Source organism: Brugia malayi (assembly GCF_000002995.4).
Source record: "Brugia malayi strain FR3 genome assembly, contig: Bm_v4_Chr2_contig_001, whole genome shotgun sequence".
Lineage (NCBI taxonomy): Eukaryota > Metazoa > Nematoda > Chromadorea > Rhabditida > Onchocercidae > Brugia > Brugia malayi.
Genome location: NW_025062476.1, coordinates 4,163,823 through 4,191,163, shown reverse-complemented (window position 1 = coordinate 4,191,163; position 27,341 = coordinate 4,163,823). Strand labels below are relative to the sequence as shown.

The 27,341-nt window shown below is 21.8% G+C and overlaps 4 protein-coding genes across 5 annotated transcripts; all 4 read right to left on the bottom strand.

The window, feature by feature from the left end:
* Positions 1-152: 152 nt before the first annotated feature.
* Positions 153-345, bottom strand: Bm10492 (Uncharacterized protein; the record flags this gene model as incomplete). Its single annotated transcript, XM_043078350.1, has 2 exons — positions 153-246; positions 338-345. 2 exons carry the CDS (start codon positions 343-345, stop codon positions 153-155), a joined length of 102 nt encoding a protein of 33 aa, XP_042934284.1.
* Positions 346-4,117: 3,772 nt separating this feature from the next.
* On the bottom strand, positions 4,118-6,788 carry Bm5366 (Uncharacterized protein; the record flags this gene model as incomplete). The annotated part of the gene is made up of 5 exons (XM_043078349.1): positions 4,118-4,185; positions 4,652-4,769; positions 5,352-5,576; positions 5,799-5,912; positions 6,552-6,788. 5 exons carry the CDS (start codon positions 6,786-6,788, stop codon positions 4,118-4,120), a joined length of 762 nt encoding a protein of 253 aa, XP_042934283.1.
* Positions 6,789-12,483: 5,695 nt separating this feature from the next.
* Positions 12,484-14,222, bottom strand: Bm7962 (Uncharacterized protein; the record flags this gene model as incomplete). 2 transcript variants are annotated; one of them, XM_043078347.1, is made up of 4 exons in its annotated part: positions 12,484-12,702; positions 13,219-13,306; positions 13,691-13,775; positions 14,000-14,222. In XM_043078347.1, 4 exons carry the CDS (start codon positions 14,220-14,222, stop codon positions 12,484-12,486), a joined length of 615 nt encoding a protein of 204 aa, XP_042934281.1. The 2 variants fall into 2 exon arrangements, with proteins under 2 accessions (XP_042934281.1, XP_042934282.1); XM_043078348.1 differs by lacking the exon at positions 13,691-13,775 and having other exon boundaries at positions 14,000-14,136.
* A 3,384-nt stretch (positions 14,223-17,606) lies between these two features.
* Positions 17,607-26,349, bottom strand: Bma-dma-1 (Uncharacterized protein; the record flags this gene model as incomplete). Its single annotated transcript, XM_043078346.1, has 4 exons — positions 17,607-17,783; positions 17,902-18,061; positions 18,386-18,537; positions 24,826-26,349. 4 exons carry the CDS (start codon positions 26,347-26,349, stop codon positions 17,607-17,609), a joined length of 2,013 nt encoding a protein of 670 aa, XP_042934280.1.
* Positions 26,350-27,341: the final 992 nt, after the last annotated feature.

Sequence of the window (27,341 nt, the reverse complement as noted above, 5' to 3'; positions counted from 1 at the left end):
AATGCAAAATTTAATACAGCCAATTCATTTTTCTGCCTGACTGTAATACTGCTCTGCTCAGTAAGAAAGAGAATTATTTTATTTCTTCTTTCATTCAATCACAAAATCAGTTAGATTTCATTTTGGTGACATAACGAGAAGGACACATGCTTTTATTTTCCTGCTCCAGCTGGTCCAACTGGTCCTCGTTCTCCTTGTACACCTTGTGGTCCGTCTTCGTGGTCCTGGAACACCTTCTTCGTGGTCCTGGAACACCAATTGGTCCTAGTGGTCCTAAATCATTCACTTTTTTATTGTCCTTCATTTCATTTTTGCAAATGTAATGACGGCTGATTACTTACGCATCTCTTTGTATTGACCGATGTAGTAAAAATTGGAATAATTGAAAAAAAAAATTGGGATAATTGAATAATCATAGCGAAAATTTTGAAGCGAGACATTAAAAAAAAATAACATCGGTTGTGCGAGAAAAGATTTTAATAAAATGCAAATTATAATACAACCAAATTGTTTGCCCGTTCATTAAATATATTAATTATAATATATAACTATAATAGTGCAATTTTGGCCTCAATTCTTTTTCAACAAATTTCTTCACTTTACTTAAGCCTTAAGGCCAATAATACTGATCATTACGTAATTTCCTTTTGGTAATGCAACATCCTTGCATATAGCCCATCTTCAACTATTTGCTCATTCGGATTGCATTGTAACGCTATCACAGCAGAACTGAAAAGGAGAGCTACTGGGCCACATCGTTTATAGAAGAAATTTGGCTTAGTCGCGAAACTTAAAATAATAAAATAAATTTGTATAAAATTTAATCACCTAAATTGTAAATAATTGTTAGCAATGCTATGAATCATCTAAGGAATTTCAGATTCCTCAGCTATTTCATTTCCTTTTGTTATCTTGATCTCCCGCTTTGATCTTATTATGATCCTTTTGCAGCATGTATCTATCATGTATGCAAATGAACATCTGGTGTAATGTCTTTTGTAGTGTCTATTCTAAGCTCCTGCAATGTCTCTTGAAAACTGTATATTGTCTATTTAATTCATTGTAAGTCTGTCATAAACCACTCCCAACTCTTGACATATATAAACCTAATAGTAAATCAGGATCTTCATCTTCTTCTTAAGGAAGGACCTCTGTTATGATCTTCTTCTGAAGGAAGTATCCCTGTCATGATTATTTTCTTCTTCTTGGAGGACAGTTAACTTATGGGACAAATGGAGGTTTCACTGTTAATCTCTTCTTCGACAAAAATTCAACTACAACTATGTGAGATTATACTTTCTCTGTGTTAGTATTTTTTATCCTAAATTTGTATTGCACTAATAAAGATTTTATAATCTTACTGCGACTTCACACGACGAAGCGTATCCGACACCAACGATTTTGCTTCCACAGACAGAATACCATCATTATTACTACATCTGTTGAAATGCTTATTCTACATTCATGTAAGCCTTTCAATTCCCTGTTTATTCTTAACCATCGACAAATCTCTCTCAAAAGAAATCCACGACAAAGATTGTCGTTGAAGAGAGATTGATGGGTTACAAAGGAAATACTTAAATACTTCTTATATAGTTGGCATACTCTACAAATTAATCAGACATAATTGTGTGTTTAGAAACATTTCGATATTGTGCATAAGTTTGCTTACAATTTATTCATATCATGATTTTAAATGAAACGATCGTTGATCTTAGGAATATTTAAATGAGACTGTAATCTACAAACATTGATCATATGAATATTCAAATAAGACTATGATTAGTTTCCACATTTTTATTTTATTGATTTAAGAAAAAAGAAAGTGTTTTCTACATATAATAAAACCACTATGGTTTTTCCAAAATAAATAATACACGAAGACATTTGATGAAATATTAACAGAAAGGATGAAATTCATGAAATTTCTTTTGATTGCTAATGCTAAATGCATATTTTATATTTAGTAAAAATTACATTAATATCATATTCTTACACACATAAATATTGGAATTTTTAACATTTTTTTTTTTTTTTTCATTTTCCTTTTTCTTTTTCATTATAGGAAGAAACAGCAATAATTAATAAAATGGCTGCAGCAAATTTAAATCTAAAAGAAGCAACGCCTGGTCATATATTTTGTCAAGCTTTCTCAATTTATTTATCATATCATATCATGTCATTTCATGTCTTATCTGACGGCATTTCATTTATTTCAATTCATTATTTGAATTGCTCATGGATACCAGAAAAGCAAATTTTATTTTGTTCATAAATCAAAACCATTTTCAACAAATAAATGTGATCAGTGAAAAATTCTGGAAATTAAGTGTTTATAATAAAAAGCTGTAACTACTATAAAATATATCTTAATTAAGTTAGGATATTTACTGAAATTTTTAATTTCATTATTTATTTTCCTCATTAAAAATTTATTTTTAGAAAGTATTTAATTATCAAATTGCTACAATTGATAGTGAACAGATACTTCAATTCAGTGTGATATATATAAAATTATTTCTCAATGAATTATTCAAAGACTGTGGAAAATTTTTGCACTAACCTAAAATAAAATGAGATTACTTATTCCAACAGTCATACAATTCTATTCTGTAATTAAATTAAAATTGAAAGTGTCCATAGTTCAGGCAGTTTTTATTTTTTTTTCTTTTGATTTGGTGTGATTTTAATTAAATAGCATAAAATATTATGTTTCATTTTCATTCATTCATTCTAAAAATATAATCTGAATGATGAAAATTAAAGCAAATCTATTTTGTTGTCATTAACAATATTAGCTTATGATAAAGTAGAACGAAAAATCCATCTTATCAGAGAACTCAAAATTTAAAACTTTAGTTTGCTGTATAGTGTAAAAGTCACTTTAATTTTTAGTTTTTTTCTGTAATTCTTTTTATTGATCCAATCTTTAAGTTTGTTCCTTTCCTATGGCAAATATTTTTAGATTATCAATTTTATTGATAAGGAAATTGTTAATCAATTATATCAGATATTTTGAGAATAAATTTCATCCAAGTTTAAGCTCGATGAATTTTATATGAAAAAAATATTCAAGTACTAATAAATTACACTTTTTCGTTATTTTACTACCGATTGCTTAAATGGTGCAAATATATTTTCTAATAGTTTTTTTACAATACGCTTAATTTCATGTAGGCATAGAAATTTTCGAAATTTCAAACCTTTTTAATTTCCTGAGCAAATGTTGATTTTATTTTACAAAATTTTTTTGTTCTTTTGTAACAAGTGATGTCATTTTTTTTTTTTTTTATCACAGTTATCATAAAAAATAAAAAATGCTTAAAATTTCAGCATCATTAACTTTAGTATATTTTGGAAATAGCTAATACTTTTTGCATTTTTTCTTAAAAACATTATGAATTAAAACTAATTACTGCTCTCTAATTGATCTGAATTGGCTTTTTTGTGAGTCGCTTTAATAAATTTTACATTTTTTACTATTTTCTGTAACGATTTTCACAGTTATTTTTCCTTTGAAATTTTAGTTTTTTTTTTTTGTTAACATTAGCTAACATATGGTTATCTTTGTATGGAATAGAATAGAATTTTAATGAATGTTTATTGTAAATTTCTATTCTTTTGCATATGTATGTTTAAAGAATAGGATATGATATTACCAAATTTAATCATTACTTTGTATTCTATTTTATAATTATTAATAAAAATTATCTCCAGATATCAGCTATTTCAGTATTACTCTACACTATTATAAGTATATTCAAATAAATCAAAGTTAAGAAAAAAATTTTTCAAACATCAATTGTTATCAAAATATTTGATTGTGTTGAGCTAAAATTCTTCCAAATAAAGACAAAATTTGCAGCATTATTTACTTATTGTAATCTTTTTTTTTTTGATTTTGTTTTATTGGCGTAAATGGTTGTAAGCAATTTTTATTAAAATAAGTATTTTCAAAGAAAAAAATTCAAAATTATCAATTGAACAGTATTGAAAGTGATAATAGAAAAGCATTAAAAGTTAAATTGAGCATTTCGATAGTAATTAAAAATACGCAAGAAGATTTCTTTGTTTTTTTATTTTCATTTATACAATAGTTTGATGAGATCAACAATTTTCATCCTATTAGCTTCTCTTTCGCTGCTACATTCCTCAAATTGCCATCATTTTCATCGCTTTTAAAATCTTTAAAACAACAAAAAAAATTTTTTTTTTACTTCAATTTAATAAAATATTTAATATGTTCAATGAAAACTTTAATCAATTTAAGTTATTCTCTATGTAATACAACTTTATATTTGGAAAAGTTTCATTTTATTACTGATTATAATGGATTTATAGTTATTACTAACGATAAATACTGTGTTAAATTGGAGAATATAAGAATTTTATGGAAGAAAATATGATGTGATCATGTTGGCAAAAAATATTATCAATATTTTAAAATTAATTTAAAGTAACTTCTGTTAGTCTATAGAAGCATATCAAAAATATAAAGAAAGATTAAACTGAAAAACTAATGAAACTAAATCTTAAATTCAAATCTTAAATTGAATTGATCAGAAAATTTGAAGGTGATTTGATCTAATACTCAAATATTTTTATTTTCCGTCTTTTTTTTAAATCTGTATTTAAAAAAAAAAATACAAACCTTTATTAACGAATCCAAATAAAAACAATGCAATTACATGACCAACAATCCAAACAATCAACAACGGTTTTAGCCATTTCCGACTGATTACTGATCGATTGATAGTATTATCACATTCCTCAAATTTGTCTATGTTTGTTGTTTTTTATTTGAGGATAATAAGGAAAAGGGAAATTTTTTGACACTCAATTAAAATCTAATTAATTTTTTTTTTTTTGTACTTTAATTCAAAGTAATTGAATTAATTAGATTAGATATGATATTCATTTATTTCGAATCATTTGATAGACAATAGAATATGTTTAGTGAACTGGTTTTATTTCACATTGTTATTCGATGGTATAATTTTGAATTTCAATTTTCAAATAGCTCTTAAAAGACAAGGAAAGCTCAATATCTGCAACATTTTTTCATTTTGCTTAAATTGCAGTATGAATAAGAAAAAAGTTAACTTTTTAAAAAAAGTTTTTTTTTTTTCTTTTGTTTTTAACTTATAACTATTTATTGTTTTAATCATTTTCTTCTATCATTATAATAGTTATCCGTTGTATAAAAATTAGAAAATAATTTTAAATTTTAAGCTTTTTCTGTGTGTGATTTTTAAATAGGCTTAAAAAAAGCTAATTTTGAAGCATTTGAAAACTTTAAAATTTCAAATTAAGAAGAAAAAAATTGGAAAAAAAAACATATATAAGCTTACAACAGTTGGATCAAGTTCTTTATCATCATCTGAGATGCAATCAAGTCCTTTTTCAATTTGAGTTAAAAATATTTCCTCTTTAACCGATTTATCAAATAATTCATAAAATAATTTATTATCAGCTGGTGCCGTAATATAAAGCCATATCATTGCTATGCCATTTAATGATGCAATAATAATAAATAAAACTGCCAATGTATACATTATCAGCAAGCGAAATGTTCGCTAAAAAATTATAACTAATTAAAATTAAAATTCATTTTAAAAATTTTATAGTTAAATAATAAAAGAATTTTTTTTTGAAAATTTTTGTCGCAAAAAAAGATTATATTATTTCATATATGTCTATCATCCATATTAAAATATATTGATTTATTACGAAAAATTAATAATTCTTTTTTAACTTTTCGGAAAAAAATTTGTACAATGCAAAACATTTTCAACTACCTCTTCATTTGTTTTTGCTTTTTTAAATTTGAAAAAAAATGGTATAATTAATAACATTGCTATAAATATTGCTGCCGTTGATGTGCACCATAATAATAACAATTTTTGCTGATGCTGAAATTCCATCACTATCAAAACTAATAACACCAAAAATAATAATGATAATGGTAATAACTAATGATAATTAATGATGATAATAATAATAATGGAGTCGTAGAAAACGAAAAAATAAACTAACACTTTTAAAAATTGCTTCTTCAAAATTATACAAATCGTTGCAGAATGAATTTTAATGATTCATGAATGTTACATCTAATTATCATCTAACTTTTAATCACTACCATAACATTTTCAAAAAAACCAAGTTTCACTGTGCATGCATATATACATAACGAAAATGCAAATAAATTCAGAAAAAAATGGCTAACAAATATATAAATAAATAATCGTACAAATAAATAAAAAACATATAAGTAAAATCTAAAAAAAAATAATCTGTCTGTATACATTGATCTTTAAAGACTGCTGTGAATCAATTGATTGGAGAAATTTTATGCAATAAATTCAAATTTTTACATTTGAAAAATGTATTTGATGATCAGAGCAATTTTTGTATTAAAAAAAAAATAGTTGGAAATAACAATTATAAAGAATTAAAATTATTGAAATTATTTATAATTAGATTAATTATATCTTAATACTATTGTTGTTTTTGAAAAACAAATCAAAAAGAAAAAAACAAAAAAAACAAACGAATTGAAGAATTTGTCGTTCATGATTAGTCCAAACAAATCCTTCAATTTTTTTTCGCTTAGTATCATCGAACATATACATTGCTATTGGAAACAATATCGCGCATAAATCGTAATATTTTTGCGCCACAGCCATTGACATGGCGGAAATGACAAGCTCAAAACCACAAAGCAAGAAAACGGCGTGTTTATGAAATGGTGGCAAATAGCCATTCCATTGAAGCAAATATGTTTTCATTTAAATCCTTTAGAAAGTTATATTTTATCTGAAATTATTAATTATTTAAGATTAAAATTGAGAAATTAATTATAATTTATTTTGTTTAATTTATGCAAATATGAGCAAATAATTTACAGAAAATTAAAAAGAAAAATTCAATTACGGTAGTGAATGATAATTACATCAAGATTGAATTGTTGGACAAATTTTATGCAGCAATCAATAGATATCATTAATGCATAATATGAAGTTAAAACAAACTTTTATTTATAGCATTTTAATAATAATTTTAATGATGATTTAATTATAGCATTTTAAATAATTCATCATATCAAATTTTAATCAATTATTATATTTAAAATGTTAAACAAAAAATTTAGTAAGAACAACTAATTCCTTATTTTTAGATGATCTTTTAATTTTATTATTATATAATAGTAAAAATTACTTCAATTCATGCATTTTAATCTATTATAAATTTCAGTACTAAGTTATTTTAATATCAAACATGCAAAAAAATAATGAAAATTTTTCAAAAAATTAAACATTTCATAAACAAAAATCTAATTTCTTTTGAAATTACTTATTCATAACTTTTATCTAATTATTTCTTTTTATTATATCCAAAACTGTTTATTACTTTTCTAAATTATTTTTTCTTAATATTTCTAATTTCTTAATTAAAGATTTGAGAAGTTTTGAACAAAAAATAAGTAAGTTGAAGAAAAAATGTGTTGTCATTTGAAAAAAAAAAAAACAAAAGTTGAATATCATTTTCAACTGGTACTTATTTCAATTCGATTTCAATTTAAAATTTAAATTCATTCATTGTAAAATTGGGATTTATAAATGATCATAGCAAGATTATTTGTTCAATGATCTATTATAAATGATTATTTTTAGACGCACACAAGAAATTTTTCACAAAAGTTTCATCAAATTTCCCTGAAATTTCCATCAATATCTTTTTAAATTAAAAATTGTCAAGGATGAAAAATTAAAAAAAAAAAACATCGCTACCTTATGCCGTATGCAATTAAAATATTTTATTAGCATTAGGACTATATTTACTGATTTTGCTGATAAGATAAGAATAAAAATGCTGAATTTTTAATCAGTGCATTTTTAGCCAAATAGTAAGAGAAATTATACAAAAATTTCAGCTTCAAAATTTATAAAAAATAATTTTAAAAAAATATTTAATGGATAAAAAAATGAAAATAAATAAAAGGTTAAATTTTTTTTAAATGAAGTCCTTAACAATATCATATTTAGAATTTAATGCTTCCCTAAATAATTTTTATAACTTCGGAAATTATCAATGAAATGATATTTGCTAAGACTATTAATAATGTCTAATTATTTGATGGAATTTTTCATTTAATATTACTTAAAATATTTGAATTAGTAATTTTTAAAATTACCATATGAAAAAGGAATTTTGTATAGTAGTATTCATTAATTCTTTTTTCATCCTAATTTTTTTAACTTTGTTAGCTTTGAGAATGCATATAAACTTTACTCACAAATTTTTTTTTTTTTTTTTTTTTATAAAACTGACTTTATACAATTCATTTTTAAAAAAAAAATTATTTAAGCAATTTTAAAGAAAAGTAAAAAAAAGAAAACATACAAATTTATCCGACATATACCATCTTAGCCAATAATATATATTTATCAATCCGTAAAATTACGTATATTTTATTGTTTCGTCCTTTACATTTACCAAGGAAAAAGAGTGAAAGATAGATGAGAAGTAGAAAGTGAAAGAGGTGACAAATATTTTATGGAAGATGAAAATCAGTCATATGTAAACAAATCATAAACAAGTTTTCATTATTGATAAAATTCAAATAATTGTTATTGAATGCTAATGATGCAAATATTGTTTTATGATTTATGTATGATATTATTAAGGAAGAAAAAGTTTTTTTCTCATTAAATTGTTATTTCATTTCTAGTATTTCAGTTATTTCTGATTCACAGTTAATATTTTTGTTATAATAAATTATTTATGTAACTATTATAGATTTTTTTTTTAAAATGCATTGATTTTATTCCACGGTTTCATTTTTTTTCCTATATTTTTAATTTCTATATTTATGTTTATCAATTATGGTTGTGTTATACTAAAGTAAATCTTTTCTCTTTTCAATCAATTTTTATTGTTTGAGTAAAAAAGAAGTAGCATTAGCATTATTCTTAATTAAATTTTATTTAATTGAAGTTGTTTCAACATTGTAAAATTAGCAAATTAAATAAATTCGAAAGATAAATATTTTCAAATTTTGATGAAATCGATAAATTGTTATAGCAGCTTAATTGCTATAACGATTATAATTATTATAAATAACTGATATTTACTATCAATTAAAGTTGTCTCATTATTAGCATCTACAAACTCATATTACTTGCACAATAACAAGAAAGAAAAGTAGAAAATTGCAAAAAATTCCCAATTTCAAATGTAAAAATGAAAAAAAAAATCAGGATTACTAGTTTTGGAATAGAATAAATTTGAATTAAAATAATAGAATAATTGTTAAAATGAATCTACCACAATTTTTAAACTATTATATAGCCATTTGAATTATTCATGCACTTGGTAATATCCCAAAAAAAAAGGAAAAGCTTGCGGTAGTAATCTTTAAAGTATTTCATTCAATCTTACCAATAAATTTTTTCGCTAACAATAAATGAAAATCATAATTTAGTTTTCTAGGTATTCATACTTAAACTATACTAAAAATTTTTTGCGATTTTGATTAAAGCTTTTAAAATGTTCATTTTGAGTTTTACACTTTGTACTTTCCAATTTAAAACATTTAACTATCACAATAAATAATTATATACAACCTCATAATAACAAGTAGAACTTCATTATAGCAATTTTCCAGGTTTAAATGATAATTTCTTATCAATTTTTATTTTAAAACTAAATATTAGATCTTGAAAAAAAACTTAAGCAAAATTTTTGAAGAAATAAAATAGATTTTTTTAAACAAAAATTAATTAGGAGATGCTACTATAGTAATTTAATATATTAGAAGATGGGAAAAAATTAAAATTTGTGTGATTAAAAAGAAATAGTGTTGTATATTAAAAGCTTATTGATATTATTCATGAAAAATTTTTTTAAAATATCACAAAGATACTACTCATTTCATTTAAAATTATAATTGCTTTATTCATTATTTATTTTTCATTTATAGTAATAATAGTAATAAAATAAATTGGACTTCTTTTTTTTATTCATAAATATAATGTCTAAGTATATACAAATGAAAATTTTTAACATTTATTTTATTTTTTTATTTAAAAGAAAAAATGAAGAAAAAAGACTAATAATTTTGTTATGAATCCACAATTTGTTTTAATCGTATGTTATTAAGAAAAAGAAAGAGAAAATCCATTCTTTTGTTCAACTTTAATTTTCTAATTGTCATTATTTCATTGTTTATTTCAAAACAAAACAAAAAAAAATCGATTAATTCTGATAATGCTTTTTGCAAATATTAATCAAATTTTAATATGCATCATTTTTAATATTATGATAACATATATTGCTGATAATGATAGAATTGATGATAGTGATAATGGTGATAATGATAATAATGATGATAAATATTACTGAAGGGATAAAATGTAAGCGATTGTCAAATAATAGCAAACAAATAATTTATAAACACCAAAAAATGAGAATAACATTCAATCATTGATTGATTTCAATGTAATGAATTTATTCAATCAATAAATGATTTTAATGTGATAAAGTTATAGCGAAAAATGGAACAAAGATGAAAAAAAAGAACAATAACATGATAGCAACATGCAATTATTATTATTTATCGACAAAAAAAGAAGGGGGAAAAGCTCAAAGATCAGAATTTAAATCACAACTTGACCCGAAAAGGTCAAAGAGCAAAGTGGAAGCATAACATCATCATAAAAGCCAGAAAATGTATGCTATAAGGAGAAATTTTGTTCTTTGGTTTAATATTTGTTGTAGGAATGTAAACAAAATTGTGATTATTGATTAATTTTAGAGTATTTTGGATTAACAAATAATTACGATAATATTTTATGAAAATATCAAATTTGCAAGTGATGATATCTCTTGTATCATTTCTTTTTCTTTTTTTTTAAAAAAAAAATTAAAGACATTGTCATAATTTTAATGATCTATTATGATATGATCTAATCGTCTTTATAATAAGTTAAATTGATTAATTCTAGCTAAATCATTTCATAATAGCTTAAATATTTATTTTTAATGTTAAAATAAAGTTATAGATAGGAAAAAATAATTAAAATTAAATGAAATCGCTTTGGTGAGTGTAAAAATATTCATCATTAAGCATAAATCAGTAACTTAGCTCATTTGTTAAAATATAAAATAAATTCAATTAATTTTATAAATTGCAAGTGCGTGAAAATAAGTAAATGCATTTATAAATGATGAAAATACATAAACATATATATTTTCATGCCTTAAATATGAATTTTAAATATATAAAATAAGACAGAATTAATTTATTTAAAATGATTTCGTCGTCAAATAGCAATATCAAATGACATAATAATTAATTGTAAGATTTCAATTTAAAATAAAAGAAAATTAAACAAATAAAAAAAAAAAAGAAAATCGAAAATGAGCGTCTTTTAATTTCGATAAAATTAAACAAATTGATTTTGGGTTAAAATGAAAAAATTGAATTACAGCAATTTTGCAGGTTAAGAAAGAGCAACAAGTATTTTAATGATTGATTAACGAGAATAAATTACAACAACTTGAACTTTTCTTTTCTTTTATTTTTATTTTATTTTCATTTCATGTTCTTTGGACATTTTTTGGTTTCTTTTTTTTTTTTTTTCATTTCTACACAAAATTTTGCAAGAATAATTAAAATGTTTAAATAACCCAAATATCAATATATTATCTAATTTCAATATTATTCAAAAAAAGAAGAAATATAATATATTTTCAGAGGTAATTGTTGATATATTCGTGTATTTTCTCGAAAATATATTTTGCTAATCGAATATTTTATGTGTTTCTAATTTATTAATCTTTTCATCAATATATTAATGCTTATTTAATTTTTTTTTTCATATTTTATTTTTAATTTATTTTAAGGTCACAGAAAAAAAAAAAAAAGCAATTTTTGTTTAATAGGAATTATACATGGATTATGTAACAATAATGAATGTGATAATTAAGAATAGGAAAGCATATTAAAATAAAGTGGATAACGCAAAAGAGATAAATTAAAATTTCACTTTAAATTTTTTTTTTAAAAAAGAAACATTTAATTGTTTAAATCATAAAGTTAAAATTATGGATCCAAAATAAATTTAATTCTATCATCATTTAATAATTGAATTGGTAATGTAAATATGACATATCGATTTTCCAATGATTGTTGAATAGCAATTGCAAGTTCTTGTCGTTGTGATTGTGTCAATACATTTAGTATATCAATTGTAAGAGTTGCAATTTCATGAAATGATTTAAAATTATTCTGAAAATTATTAAAAATTAAATTTCAGTTTTTTTGAATTTTTATCAAAAAAAAGAGGAAAATGAACGTTTTTAAATTTATTAAATAAAATAAGAACAAATATTTATTTTGCAATTTTTTTATGCCAAAAAAAAAAAAAAAAAAAAAAAAAAACTTTGTAATTATAAAAAAGAATTGAAAAAAAAAAAATGTTAAAAGAAAAATACTTTATTAACACATGTTGCAATCTCTTTTGCTTCACATCGTAATGCTAATGTATTCTCTGCAAGTGTATAAAAATATTTTCCTTTAATATAAGTTGCTTTTGCAATATTAATATCATTGACAATAAATGCTGGATAAGGCCAAAAGCTGGTGGTTATAATAAGTCCCTCAGGTATAACACCGATCGAATGAAATGCTTCCATTACCTGTAATAGAACTTAATTTTGATTCAAAAGACAATCATTTACTTTGCTATAATTTACTAGTAATTTTATTTTTATTATTATTATTCTTATATCTTTGTCATTGTCATTATTATTATTGTTATTATTGATATCTTTTATAATAATAATAATAGTATGAAAAAATGCTTTGCATTAAAGTAATATTTAGTTTTATATTTTCATTTAATATTTCTATTGCATACAATAATTTCAATAATTCGTCATAGTTTAAATTTCTAAATTTCTATATATTTTGTATATTTCGTTTCTAATAAATTTTTTTTTCTTTTTGACCTAATTATTGCACTGAATTTATTAGTTTCCAAAAAATTAATAGAGAAAAATTTTGTTTATTAATTAATTAGTAAATTGAGAGGATTGCTTATAAAATATTTAATTTTATTAAAAAAAAAAAGTTAAATTTATATATGTATTAGAAAGAATACGAAAATTTTATTAGAATAGAAGAGTTGAGAGTTTTTAATCAAACTTTCTTACTGCTTCACGTAGTTGACGTTTGACGTATACATCAGCTTCAGTGAAATTTGCATGTTGTCCAGGGATACGTGGTACATAGGCAGTATTCCTGAAGAAAATGAAAAAAATTATAAATGAATTAAGCTCATTTAATAAAACTTTTTTTACAACAATCACTATGCTATTGTAATTTAGAAAAAGATATTAGTCGTAATTAAAATTTTTTATGTAATTAAAGAAAAAAAAATATTGCATTCATTGAAAAATTTTTGAAATTTTTGCTCATTTATTCAAAATTACATACATTTTTTTTTTAATTATTATTACTATACAGCAATTATTATGTGATAAATTATTTACAATTAAATAAATCACGATAAATTATTATAATTTGGAGTTGAAAGAAATCAGGAAAACATTCAGGAAATACTTTATACTAAAAGTGATAATGTTTTTTTTTTTTTTGAAATTTTATTAGAAAACAACAACAAACTCTTCACAATCACAAAAGCAATTATAAGTCCAAGTGAATGGTGGTCGAAATACCAAACGGTAGACCATTACTGAACCTCCCACTCCTTTAAAATTTAAATTTTTAAATTTTAAAGAATAAGAAAATATATGGTTTATTTCATATACTATTTCACTTCATTTCAAATTTAAGTTTATTTTAATTTAAAGCTAAATTTAATATTCTTCATGGTTTTTTGACATAATTTAAACTACTTTTATTTATTAATTAATATATATGTTTATAAAAGTTTTTTGTGATTAATTTTGTACAATAAACAATCTCACTTACTTTGTGATATTTGTTGATTGTATGGAAAATTTCCAATTTGTTGTTGTTGATTTAAACATGGTTGAGGGTACGGTAATGGATATAATGGAAATAAATTGTACGGTTGATTTGATTGAATTGAATATGGTTGTGAACATTGTTGAAAATAATTCACAAAAGATGATTGTTGATCATTTAATGGATTAAACTGATTAATATTTATGCATGTAGCATACGGTGGCATATGATTTAGTACATCGATGACAAAAATACAAATTAAAAGTTGAAATATTTGAAAAATTTCCATTGAAATACTACTGTTATCAGTGATTTGTATGTGATTGAATTTGTGCAATTAATGTTTTACCTAAAAAGAATGAAAAAATAAATATTGTAAAATTTACAAAATTTCATTATCAATTTTAATAGTTATTCGATTGTGAGTGAAATAATTTTCAATTTTAAGTTCAATCAAAATTTATTCTAAAAAAAAAGCAAAAAACAGAGCTATGATAGCATAAATTTGATTTTTAACCTTTTAAAACTTTAAAATTCTGAACACTGCAAGAAATTCTATTTTTCAAAATCTTTTTTTTAAAAAAAAAAATTAAATACATAAAATAAAAATTTATCACCAAATTTCTACTCACAGACATTTTCAGATAAAAATTTAAAATTAATGAAAAGATTAATAACTGATATAATCAAATTTTGATTAGAAAAAAAGTGGTTTAGTGTTAAAATCTATATTCATGAATACTTCGAGAGTGCAATATCGATTAGATGTAATGTCAAATTTTTAATTTCACTATAAATTTTTGAAGAAATAAAAACTGTTCAAAGAAAAAGTTATTTGAAACAAAATTTCGAATTAAAAAGGAAAATTTGAATATAACCTAGAGGAAACATTTCGTTCTAATCAAAATATTATATGAATATGATGTGCTCTGTTTTTTTTTTTTTTCAGAAATTTAATTTTTTTAATTTTTTTTTAATTTATTTTTTTTTTAATTTTTAGAAATAATTTCAAATATTTTCAGTTTTACCTATCTGCAAATGTATTTTTTTCTCTTACCAGATAAAAAAAAGAAACTGAAATTACTGATTAAAAAAAGCACAAACTGCGCAATAAATACAAGTGCGCCTGATTATTATTAAGCAAATTCAATTCTTTATCGAATAAATTTACTAAATATCACAATAAATTTTTAATTAAATTAGCTAAAATGATTAAATCAATCATAATAATTATGGGAAATAAAGAAAATAAAAGAAAAAAATTAAATGCAAATGTATCATATGTATTATAAATGGGAAAATTAATTTTTTAAGTTGATATAAAATGGAAAATTTGATACTAAAGTTTTGTAATTAGTATGAAAATTTAAATTTTAAGTATGATTTTGATTTAAATTTATAAAATCACCGAGATCATATGGATATCATTTTATGAAATGAGATGAGTAAACATCCAAATTTATACATACAATAGAAGTAGAAATTAAATAAATTTGATCATAAGGAAGTAATTATTCAAATGCATTATAATTGTTATGTATTTTTTCAATTGAATTTGAGAAAAATGTAATAACATTTTTATTAAATATTAGGGTAAGCTATTCATTGCTGAATCTATTATAGTTTATGCCTTAAATATAAATATATTTTTTAATTTATACTTATTTACCATCTAAAGCTTTATGACAAACAAAAAAAAAATTTGCAACAAATTTCACATTTTATATAAACTATTTTAGTAATTTGTTATAAAAAGCAAAAATAAATTATGTTTTAATTTTTTATATTTACAATTCAAAATGATTGCTAAATAATTTATACATTCAATTTATATTTATTACTTATTTACCTTATATTTAAAAATGTCTTGTTTTTTCTTTTTTCACGCTGTCACTGTTATCAATTAATTATTTCAATTGTAACAAACGAATTTTCCTTAGAGAATTAATTTTTAGTGAATTTTTTTATGAGCATAAGTTGATTTTTATTAGAAGTTGGATTAAAATTTGACGAAAACTCTTTCCACACTAAATAATTGAAATAATTAGTGATTATTTCTGATAATATTATCAGGAAAATTTATCAAACTTAACAAATGATAACAGATGTATTTAGTTTAGGTGTAGTAAAATAAAATAAAGTGCGGCATTTTTTTCCAAAATAAAAATAATAAATTGATTTTTTTTCCTTTTAAAATTGCAGAACAAATATTGAAAACATTTAAAAAACGACTGAAAATTTTCGAAAATAATTTATTATTTGCTGAAATTTACATAGTGATTGATGTATTTGCCTAGAAATTACCTTCTGGGAAGTTTTCTATTATTACTATTTAGTTAAACTTCCCTTTCTCCTTTCCGTCATTCTTTCAAATTTTATTTTTTAAAAATTTTCACTTATTTTGCCCACTCATTTAGACATTTAAACGTTTATTTTTTTTTTAAAATTTCATTCATCAATTCGATTATTTGTTGTTTTCATCAGATATTATTAAATATTATTGGTGAAAATTATTGATAAATTAAAGCTTAAATGATTGCGGAGCAGCTAACATTTCTGATCAAAGAAGATATGAGAATAGAAAATTTGAAATGCTTTACTGAATTAAACAAATATAAATTAGCACAAATCATAAATTATTCGATGCAAAACATTATCTTTTATCCAAAATGTTTCATTTTACCTTTAATTTTACATCAACAATTATGATAACAAATTTTCAATTCTAAATTTAATTTTCGATGTTTTTCACAAATATTTTTTCAACTAATTTTTTTTTTATTTTGTTATTTATTTTTAATTGTTTTATAAATGATTTAAATTTATTCAAATTTATTTGCAACAAATACATTAACAGAAATTTGAACGAACAATTGTTTAATATTTTAATTTTATACATTTCTTCAATTTAAATATTACAACAATTTTGCATTATTACTAGATGGAATGAATAAAAGAAATATGAAATATTTAATTATTAAATGGTATGAAATGAATTTGAGAAAGTAATGATAAATTATAATTTAAATGAAATGCATTTTGATGGATGGAATATATCAGTGATAGTGGAATAGTTGAAACTATATGCTACTGATAAATGATATTTTATCAATTACTCTCAAAATTTATGCAATTCATTTCATCTAAAATACACTCAATCAAAGTTAAATATCATTAATATACAAAATTGTAAACACAAATACATCTGTGCATATGATAAAATATATTCAATTTCAAATTTAAAAAATAAAATCAAAAAAGAAAACAAACAAACAAATATTATTTAACATAATTTATATTTTAATAAAATTGAAGTATTAACAAAAATTTATGCCTAAATTTTGGAGAATTCTAAACGAAAAATTTTATTATATAAATTCAAAACTGCAACACTTCAAATTTCTTACAAAACCCGTATTCTAATATTTGTTAATATCAACAAAAAAAAGAAAAAAAAATGATAAAAATTCAAACTTATAAAAAATTTTTATTTTAAAAAATTTTTGAAACTCGAAAATTTTTTAACACTTTTTTTCCTCGATTTCATTAATATTAATACAAATATGCAGATTTTAAATTTATTTAGTATTCAATAAGAAAAATTTACAAATCATATATTAGTTAGTATAGGTGGCGGTGGTGGCGGCATTTTTGATGAAATTCCGGAAATTGGTGATTCCGGTGGCGGTGTTAATGGTTCCGTTAATGATGTTGGTGAATTACTGAGATGTTGTGATAGTGTTAATGCTATCCTTGATTGTGATTGCTTTACATCTGTATATTTCTTCTGCAAACAATTTTCAAAATTATCATGAATAATAATTTTGAAAAAAAGAAAAAATAAAATTAAAAAAAATGAAATGAAAAAAAAAAAAGAAAAACAAAAAACAAAAATAAAATAAAACCTTTTGTCGTCGTTCCAACCGATTGTATGCAAACAAAATTAGCAAAGCAGTTGATAATGCAAAAATGATAAGAAACAAAAATAAAATTGCAATTTCCGAAAGTTGTGATAAGCCATAACGTGCACCAAATAAAAATGTGCAATCAGCAACATGATTAAGTCTGAAAAGTAAAAGTAAAACAAATTTTTTGAAAATTTTATTTAAAAATTTTTTAATAGAAAATAAAATTACAATAATTTGTAAATAAAAAAGTTGTGAAAATTTTTTTCAACTTTTATTACTATATAATTGAAATTTACGCAAAAAAAAAGTTAAAAATTAAAAGAATTATAAGTAAAATAATAAATTGAAAAAAACTACAATTTTTTTTAGATAAAATCACTTTTATTCTAATAAATATTTGTATAAAATTTCATAATTAATAAATCATTTTTACAAAGTATTAATTTGAAATAATTCTTTCTTTCCTCTAATTTAATATTACCTGTAAATAGGTATTCCATGAAAATGTTCAGGTGTTACGCAACTTGTCTGTTCATATCGTAACTCACGTCGATATGCGTAACGATCCAGCATATGACGCTTTAATTCTTCCACGTAACACGTACAGTCTAATGGATTACCGTGTAAGTCAACCTTAAATTTAGGACAGAAATAGAAAATAGAAGGATGAGAAAGGTAAAAAGATCAGTTCATAATTATTTATAATCATTAATTTATATAATCTCTTTTAAGACTTTAATTATTAGCAAGATAATTCATTAATAAATATTTACTCTTAAGAATTTAATTACCAGCAACGTTAATTAATCTTTATGCCTTAATTAATTGTTTTCTCAATACTTATTCCTTTCATATTTTCTTTTTTAATTAAATATCATTAATTACTATTTGCTGCCCAATAGTTGCTAAAGAAAAACAATTTATTTAAATTAATTTATTATCAAAATTATGCATATTATTAAACATAAGAATGTTTTGATCAATTAATCTTGTTGTTCTACTCAGAATTTACTATTTTGTGACTAAAAATTTTCATAAGATTTATCTAATGTGATATGAAATTTCGGAGAGAGAGAGAAAAAAATTGGAACAGAGTTAATTTTCTTAAAGTTTAGTTTTTTTTTTTTTTTTTCCTTTCTCCATTTAAGTATCTAAATTATTTGATAAGATATGTGTTTACGAAAATTTTTAATGAAATAAACAAATCCTAAACCTGCATTTTTCTGAAAATCAAATTTAATAATTATTAAAATTTCTAAATTGTAATTTTAATAAATTCTTATGTATCGAAAAATGAAGTGGATGAAAAAAAAAGAGTCATTTTAATCGTACTTTTTTCTATTGGCATTTATCATATCACATTTACTAAATAAGATATTAAATGCTATTGAAACAATAATAATTCGTTTTGTTATTTCAGAGAAAAAAATTTACTAAATTTTGTAGCTTTAATGAATTCAACAAATTTTTCAGTAAATTAATGTGTGAATTTGATGAAATAATAGCTAAATTTTGATTGATTATATCAAAGTATATTTCTAGATTGAAATCAGTTATATCAATTATTATCACTAATATATCAATGATTACCCTACTTTGATGCAAACAATTGCCTTCATTATAGCAATAACTTTGATTATATGAAAATTAAATTAAAAGTAATTTAAAATATTCACAATTACTTATGAGTAGAAGAATAATTATATAATCATATTATTATTATTATCGATAGTGATAAAGCATATTAACAATATTATTACTATAATTGCTATTAATATTACTGTTTTAACTGTTATTTATGAATAATATTTCATGAAATTATATGAAATGAAAAAAAAAGAACAAATTTTTTTTTTTAAATTAATAATAAAAGGAAAAAAAGCCTTTTTTCTAAACTAAAAATTTATTTTTAGTCTTCAATTATCTTTTACTTTTTTCATTTTTACTGAATAAGCAAAATATAATTAATCAAAAAAAGGAAGAAAAATATGACAATCGAAAAAAAGTGATTAATACAAAAAATAAAAATGAGGAAAAGAAGAAGAAAATAATAAAATAATTTGTTAATTTTTGAAGGAAAAAAAAATGAGCTAAACAGATTTAAATTATTTTGAATAAAAAAAGAAAAAAAAAAGAAATGAATTTAAATGAAAATTTCCTTTTTTTTTTCTTAAATATTACAAATGTTTTTCCTTTTGTTTTTTTTTTTTTTTTTTTTTTTCAAATAACATCAAATTAATCATTCAGTCCCTCAATTTTTTCGTTTCGTTTTATTTTTTTAAATTTCTTTTTTTTTTGCATCGTTAAATTGCAAAAGTATTTGAAATAGAAAAAAAAAAAAAAAAAAAGCAAAAGATGAAAAATTTGAGGAAAAAGCCGAAATTTAAATTTAGCTATACTTGGCCATTCACCTACTTGATGATCCCCTTGAGGCTCATTTAATATATCGTAAAAACGAAACATCTGTCATGCATTCTTCTTTCTTTTTCTTTCCTCTTTTTTTTTTTTGCTAATTTTTCGAAATTATACTCCGAATTATTTCTAACCTAAAAATTTATACCATTTTTTTTTTTTTTTATTCCTTTCTTTTCTTTATTCGAATTTTTTTTTTTTCATTTTTAAAGATTTTATTTGTTCAAATAATTATTTTTAATCATTAAAACAATTTTTTTTCGCCTTTTTTCTTTTTTTTTTTTAAAAAAAAGACATTTTTTATTTTAATATTTCTTTTTTTTTTTTTAATACAATTTATCAAAATTTATATTTACACTATTATAAAATATTTCTTTAAAAAATATGGCTATTTTGCTAGCATTCTTTTCCAATTTTAATGAAATTTGATCAATAATTTTATATAATTCTAAATTCAATTAATTTTAGATTTAAAAATCTACGATTTTAATATCATCCAATCACTTAAAATTTATTCACTTCTTTTCCCTGAATTTATGTCAATGAAAAATCAGAATTATATATATTTATCATAGTGTAAAAATTTTTTCCGTTTGATTGAATTGAATTAATACAAATTATTTATTTCTAATCCAATTAGTATTTTAGGTTTTCAGTAAAATTTAGATATGTTTGACATTCAGAAAATTTCTTGTAACATTATCTATTCACAACAGTACTATATATCCGGTTGTCATTAAAAGAAACATATCAACTACCGGAAACGTAGTATTTCTTTTTCTAATATTTCACTTATTTAATTGAATTGAATTAATACAAATTATTTATTTCTAATCCAATTAGTATTTTAGGTTTTCAGTAGAATTTATACATGTTTGCATTCAGGAAATTTCTTGTAATATTACCCGTCCATAATGATACTATATATCCGGTTATTATTAAAATAAGGCTTCCTACTACCGGAAACGTATTTCCTTTTCTAATATTTCCTTTTGATTTGTTCAATTCAATCAATAATTCTGCATGAAAGTGAAACCTTCAACTATCTGTGATCGATGAATTTTTTTTTTTTTCATTTCATTTTCAATCATTTGTGAATCGTTCATTTAATTTCACAAATAAAATGAATGGTTGTTAATGATGGATGGAAAAGAAGGAAAGGAAAAGAAAAGAATGAATGAAATTAAGAGGAATGAAAGAAATGAATAGAATTTTGATTAGGAAAGATTACATGAATAATGATGGGTAAACGATGAAAGTTATAAAGTAAAAGTAAAGAATGAGAAAATGTAACAAATTCGGAATGTGTCTAGACGGAGCTATGATAGATTAGTTATCAATTTATCAAGATTGCAAATTAAAAAAATTAAAAAGTTTAATCAAAGGTTTGTGTTCAAAAAAAAAAAGACTTTAGAATTTTAAAATTCAAAGTGAAGTTTCCAGAAATTTCAATTTTAATTTTCGAAACTTAAAAATTAATCGAAATTTCTTCTTAAAGAAAGAGAAAGAACTGTGAAATAAATATTCAAAAATAAGTAAATAGAAAAAATAAAAGCAAAGATTATAATTTTATAATTCATTTCTGAAACTAGAAATAAGCTAAAGTTATTTAATTATTTTGATATTAAGTAATTTATAATAATTTAAAAGTTATATTAATAATGATGTGCGTTCAAATAGAAATAATTTCATTATTGATTCTATTCTTCTTTTATTTTATTTCTCATTTGCTTTTTCACATGATAATTGTGACAAATTAACAAATTTAATTAAGCAAATTTGCATTTAAAATTTAATGAATCAATTTTTGTTGAAATTTAATTTTAGTATTTTATTAAAAATTTGTACTTGAAAAATTATTTTAATATAATCATTCTGATTCTCTTTATTTGTGTTGTATTTTTTGTATGCTAATTTTCATGCTAACAATTACCATTAAACAACAACAAAAAAAAAAAAAAATCTTTCTAAATGTGATGTAAAATTGATCGTTCAAAAAGAAAGAAAAAAAAAAAAAAAAAGAAAAAGGTGGAAGAAAGAAAATAAATAAATAATTGAAGCGTAAGCTTTTTATTGAGTTAAAAATTATCCAAAAACCAATGAAAAGCTTTTTATTACTAAATTTGAAGAGTTGTTAAGTATGAATGATAATATACGTTTGGCGGTAAATGACATGAAAAGAGGAAAATCGAAACAGATGACAAATGGGCATTCTCATTGAATGGGGACAATTGGATGATAAAAATTTGTAATGCTTAACCCATCGAATGAATGAATGTCTTTTAATTTTGTCCTATAGTATTTTCATTTTACAGATAGCTGAAACCAGTAAATATATTAGCAATAAATTTGTTAAATTTAAATTAAAAAGGAAAAAAAAAATGATTTAAAAAAAAAGGAAAATCAAAAAATATAAATAATAATCTTATCTTAGGAATTGTTGTATTTCACTATAAAATTAACGAACGAAAAGAATTATTACAATTTATTTTGTTGACATTTTTTTTTTAGAAGATTGGTGAGATTTTAGTGTAAAAAAAATGTAAGAAAGAAAAAAAAATAGATTTAAAATATAAAAAAAAAATTTAATATTTTAAAGAATCACAAAATTTCAGTATCTAATTTATTGCTAGTAAATTATTTTCAGTTAAATCAGCTGTTCTTTAAAAATTTATTTATAAAATTAATTGCTATAGCTATTTGTTTTTGTCATTACTATTTACTACTTACCATTAATGTCCATTTAATCTATCATTTTTATTTCATTTAAAAAATTTTACTTTTTACAAAAAAAAAAATGTTGAAATATAAAATAAAATTTTTACTTTAAAAGTTTTTAAATTTAAAAAATTCTCTTCTTATTTATTTTTCTTTAAAAAATAAACTTTCTCATCAATTATATTTGAATTATGTATACATTAATTTATTAATTTATTTGTTTATGAACTTATATGTTTGTTATCTATTGCATATATATGTGTACATTTATTGATTTATTATCTATATTTTTATGCATGATGCAAATTTAAGTAATGAATTACACAAATAATTTCATATTTATGTAAATCATTATAAGACATATATCTCTACAAGATATTATTAATAATTAAATTTACATTACAATAACATCAACACATTATATTTATATCATTTAATTATAAGAAATGATTTATTTATGTCTAAATAAACTATTTATAAAAGATTAGTTAATGCAGAGATAATGCTAAAATTTAATTACATGAAATGCTTATTTATATTTAAAATAAATTATATATATATGAAATTAGTTAAAATATCTTGCAATAATATTATACTTTCTCTTTTTCACTTTTTTTTTTTTTTACTTTTATCTGTATATTTTTAAGTAAACAATTGAAATAAACCAATAAATTAAACAAATAGATCACGCAAATAAATTTAGCAAATAAAATTTGCAAATTAAAAAAAAAAAAAAGACTGCCGTAGATATAATTAAAATAGAAGAAAAAAGATTTCTATTATAATAAATTTTTTTCTTTATCCAATAATTTTAATCATTTTTCACTATAAATGTAGAGGTATACTTGAAAAAAAAAAAATTATAATAATTAATGTTCCACTTCCATAAATATATAATAAATTATCAGTTAAGAATAATTATGAATCATTTAATTATAGTAGATCGTTTATGAAAGAATGAAAAATAAAAATGAAATTTAAATTTAAATATCCTTGAAAACCTGCAAAAATTTTCTTTCAACTCATTCAAATTAATGTCTTTTCTTCCTTTTTTTTTTCTTTACTTTTTCGAAAATTATTATCATTATGTTGAGGTCATCATTATATTGGCATTTAATTTTCTGCCATTTTTAGTTTTCAACATTGCTTTGTTAAAATTTCACGACTAAACAACGCAAAAAAAAAAATGATAATTGTTTTTTTTATTTATATTTAAACATGACATGTAAAATTTAAATTAAAATTTTAAATCTCAAATATTATACTTCCCCAGCAAATGTTATATTAAATTTTAAAGTAAATTAATATGGTCATAATTCTGTGAAATGTCTAACTTCAAAATTTATATCTTATTTACAAAAAAAAAAATGACCTTCAACTGAATTGAAGTGGGTCTACTGATCAACAGCTTACAGGATTATCTATAATTGACCTTCATCCAGTAGGCATCATCTGTCTATGCAACTAACAAATTTGGTTTGCCTTACCGAAATAGTAAACATATCAGTATGACAAATAAACAATGGCACAGCATTGTTACTTAGTTAACACAATTTTATAAACAAAAAATTTTCAAATTATCCAAATTTTATTTTTGGTGACAAGAAAGATAAATGAAAAAACGAAATTGTCTGCAAATTTTTAATTTTAATATTTCGTCACAAAATATGTTAATATTTGTATTTACGTAAGTATTATGTATATATGATTTTATAAAAAAAGAAATTATAAAAATTTATAGAAAAAAATTCAAATTAAACAAAGATAAATTCAAAAAAAAAACAAACTAACCTTATCCAAATTATTGAAAAAATTTTGAATCACTGTTACTGGAAATGTTGTGAAACGATTTTTTGAAATATCAATCATTCGAAGCATTGGTAAAATCTCTTTCGAATAATCCAGTAATGCTGTCAGTTGATTTCCAGTTAAATTTAAAATTAATAACTGCGCAAATTCATTGGGTAATTGTTGTGGTAAGTATTCAATAAAATTATATCCCAAATGAAGTATTTTAAGTTTTGTCATATTAGCTATTAGCGATTGTTCAATGCTTGTAATATGATTTTCATTAAGGTGTAAAATTTCCACAGTTTCTTGAGCTATTCCAAGATAGTTTGAATGAAAATGCTCAAAATTATTACGTGATAAGTCTAATTCACGTAATGCTATTCCAGTTTTAAATGAATTAATAGACAGTGCATTAGGATTAGTACCAAGATGATTACCAGCAAGTAATAATTGAGTAATATTTGTTTTAGCAAATATTTCTGATTCAATTTCAATCAGTTCATTATCACTAAGATCAAGCGTAATTAATGAGGTTAAATGATTACGTAATGCATTAATTGGTACTTTTCCAAGCATATTACGAGCAATGCCAAGTTGATACAATGAATGAAATTTATTTAATGCTAAATCATTTATAGCACCCATACTTAAGCCACATTCATTTAATTCTAATCGTTCCAATTGTGGTATATCAGTAAAAAGTGAATTTAATTGTGTTACTGATATATGATTACCATCTAGATGAAGTGATTTTAAATTTTTTAAATCACGTAATAGATTTACGGTAATTTCGGTAATATTATTATATGCTAATGAAAGAATTTGCAAATTTTTAAGATACGCAAAAGCACCAGTTGGTAGAACACTTAATAAATTTTTAGCTAAATTAAGTTCACGTATAAATGGTACACCAGAAAATATTGAAACTGGTAAATGTTGAATATGATTGCCACGGAGATCAAGAATTTCCAATGAGCGTAATTTTAATGCACGACTAATTGCTGGTATAGCACAATTAATAAGACGTAAAACACGTAAATGTTTTAATTGATTTAAATTGTCATCCCAGAGCAAATGATTTGGTTGTTCTAATGGTGCTTCAACATCAAGCACAGTTACTTCTTTTGGAATTTGCTTGAGAAGTTTAGAAAATGCAATTTGTTCTAAGCCACCTTCATGACAGTATACAGAAATTTCCATTTGACTACCATCGGTAATATCATTATTCCAAATGACATGTTCACATTCACAAAAATTTGGACATTGTGAATTTGAAATTTGTATATTCTCTGTACTGTGATCTAGTGATCGATCAGTTCTCTTCTGATAATCATTAACTTCCGGAATATATTGAATTCCATAATTTTGAATATTTTTTGTAGCATTGGAAGAAATAGCACCAATAGCATTAGCAGTGATGTTAATTATTGGCCAAAAATTGATTGAAATGAAGGAAGTGAGAATAAAAATAGCTGTAATTGGTTGAACAGATGGATAATAATTTGCAGAAGAGAATCGGTTCATCCGGAAATTGTTATTATTGCAATATGATTTGTCAATATTAGTTCCTGAAAAACGAAAAAATGCTAAATTATCGTTTTTTTTTTTCTTTTTATAAACATTAAGCATAAATAAAGACAAGGGAATATGATGAAAGCATTGAATATTATAATTGTCATAATTGTAATTCTTAAATTATCACAATTTGTAATCTTAAAGTAAACATCTGATGTCAATTATTAATGACTGTTATTATTATTATTATTACTATTACCGTTATTTTTATAATTAACATCCTTACTACTATTATCTCTATTACTATCATTATTATCAACAAACAACAAACATATTGTTATTATTAACAATACACTGTATACAAAAAAAAAAAACACATTTAAACAAAAAGGGAAGAAAAAGGTACACCAAAAAGTAAAAATGTCATAATAGAGTTGTTGACAGAAAAGATATAAGCGTTAGCTATTTCATTTATTTTTATTTTTTTTTTGATAAAAATAAAAATTCAATTTAACTAAACAAAATTTAAATTTGCATCCTTTCATTCTTCATTTCATCCATCTGTCATACTCGTTTCCCATTTCTTCATCACTTTTCTCTTTTCTCCTTTTTATTTGCTGATTTTGTAAACAAGTTTCAAAAAATTCTCTCCTCATCTTATTCAATAATTTTCCATAAATTATATCCTTCTGCCTCTCTTTTTTTTGCATTAAAAACATTTGAAAACAAAAACAAAAAGCATTCTTAAATAATTTAATTTTTGTATGATATTGAAAAAAAAACAAAAAGAAACTGAAATCATTAAATTTAAATAAATTTCCATAATATCTATAAATGAAAAAAAAAAAAAATTGCATGAAAATGTTAACTAAACAATAAACAAAAAGTAAGAAAATATAAATTAAATAGCATAATAATATATGATAAAATAAGTTTAGCCTAAAATTAACCATTAATAGTTTTGCTAATTGGCTAAATTTAATTAGTTGAAAATAAAAAAA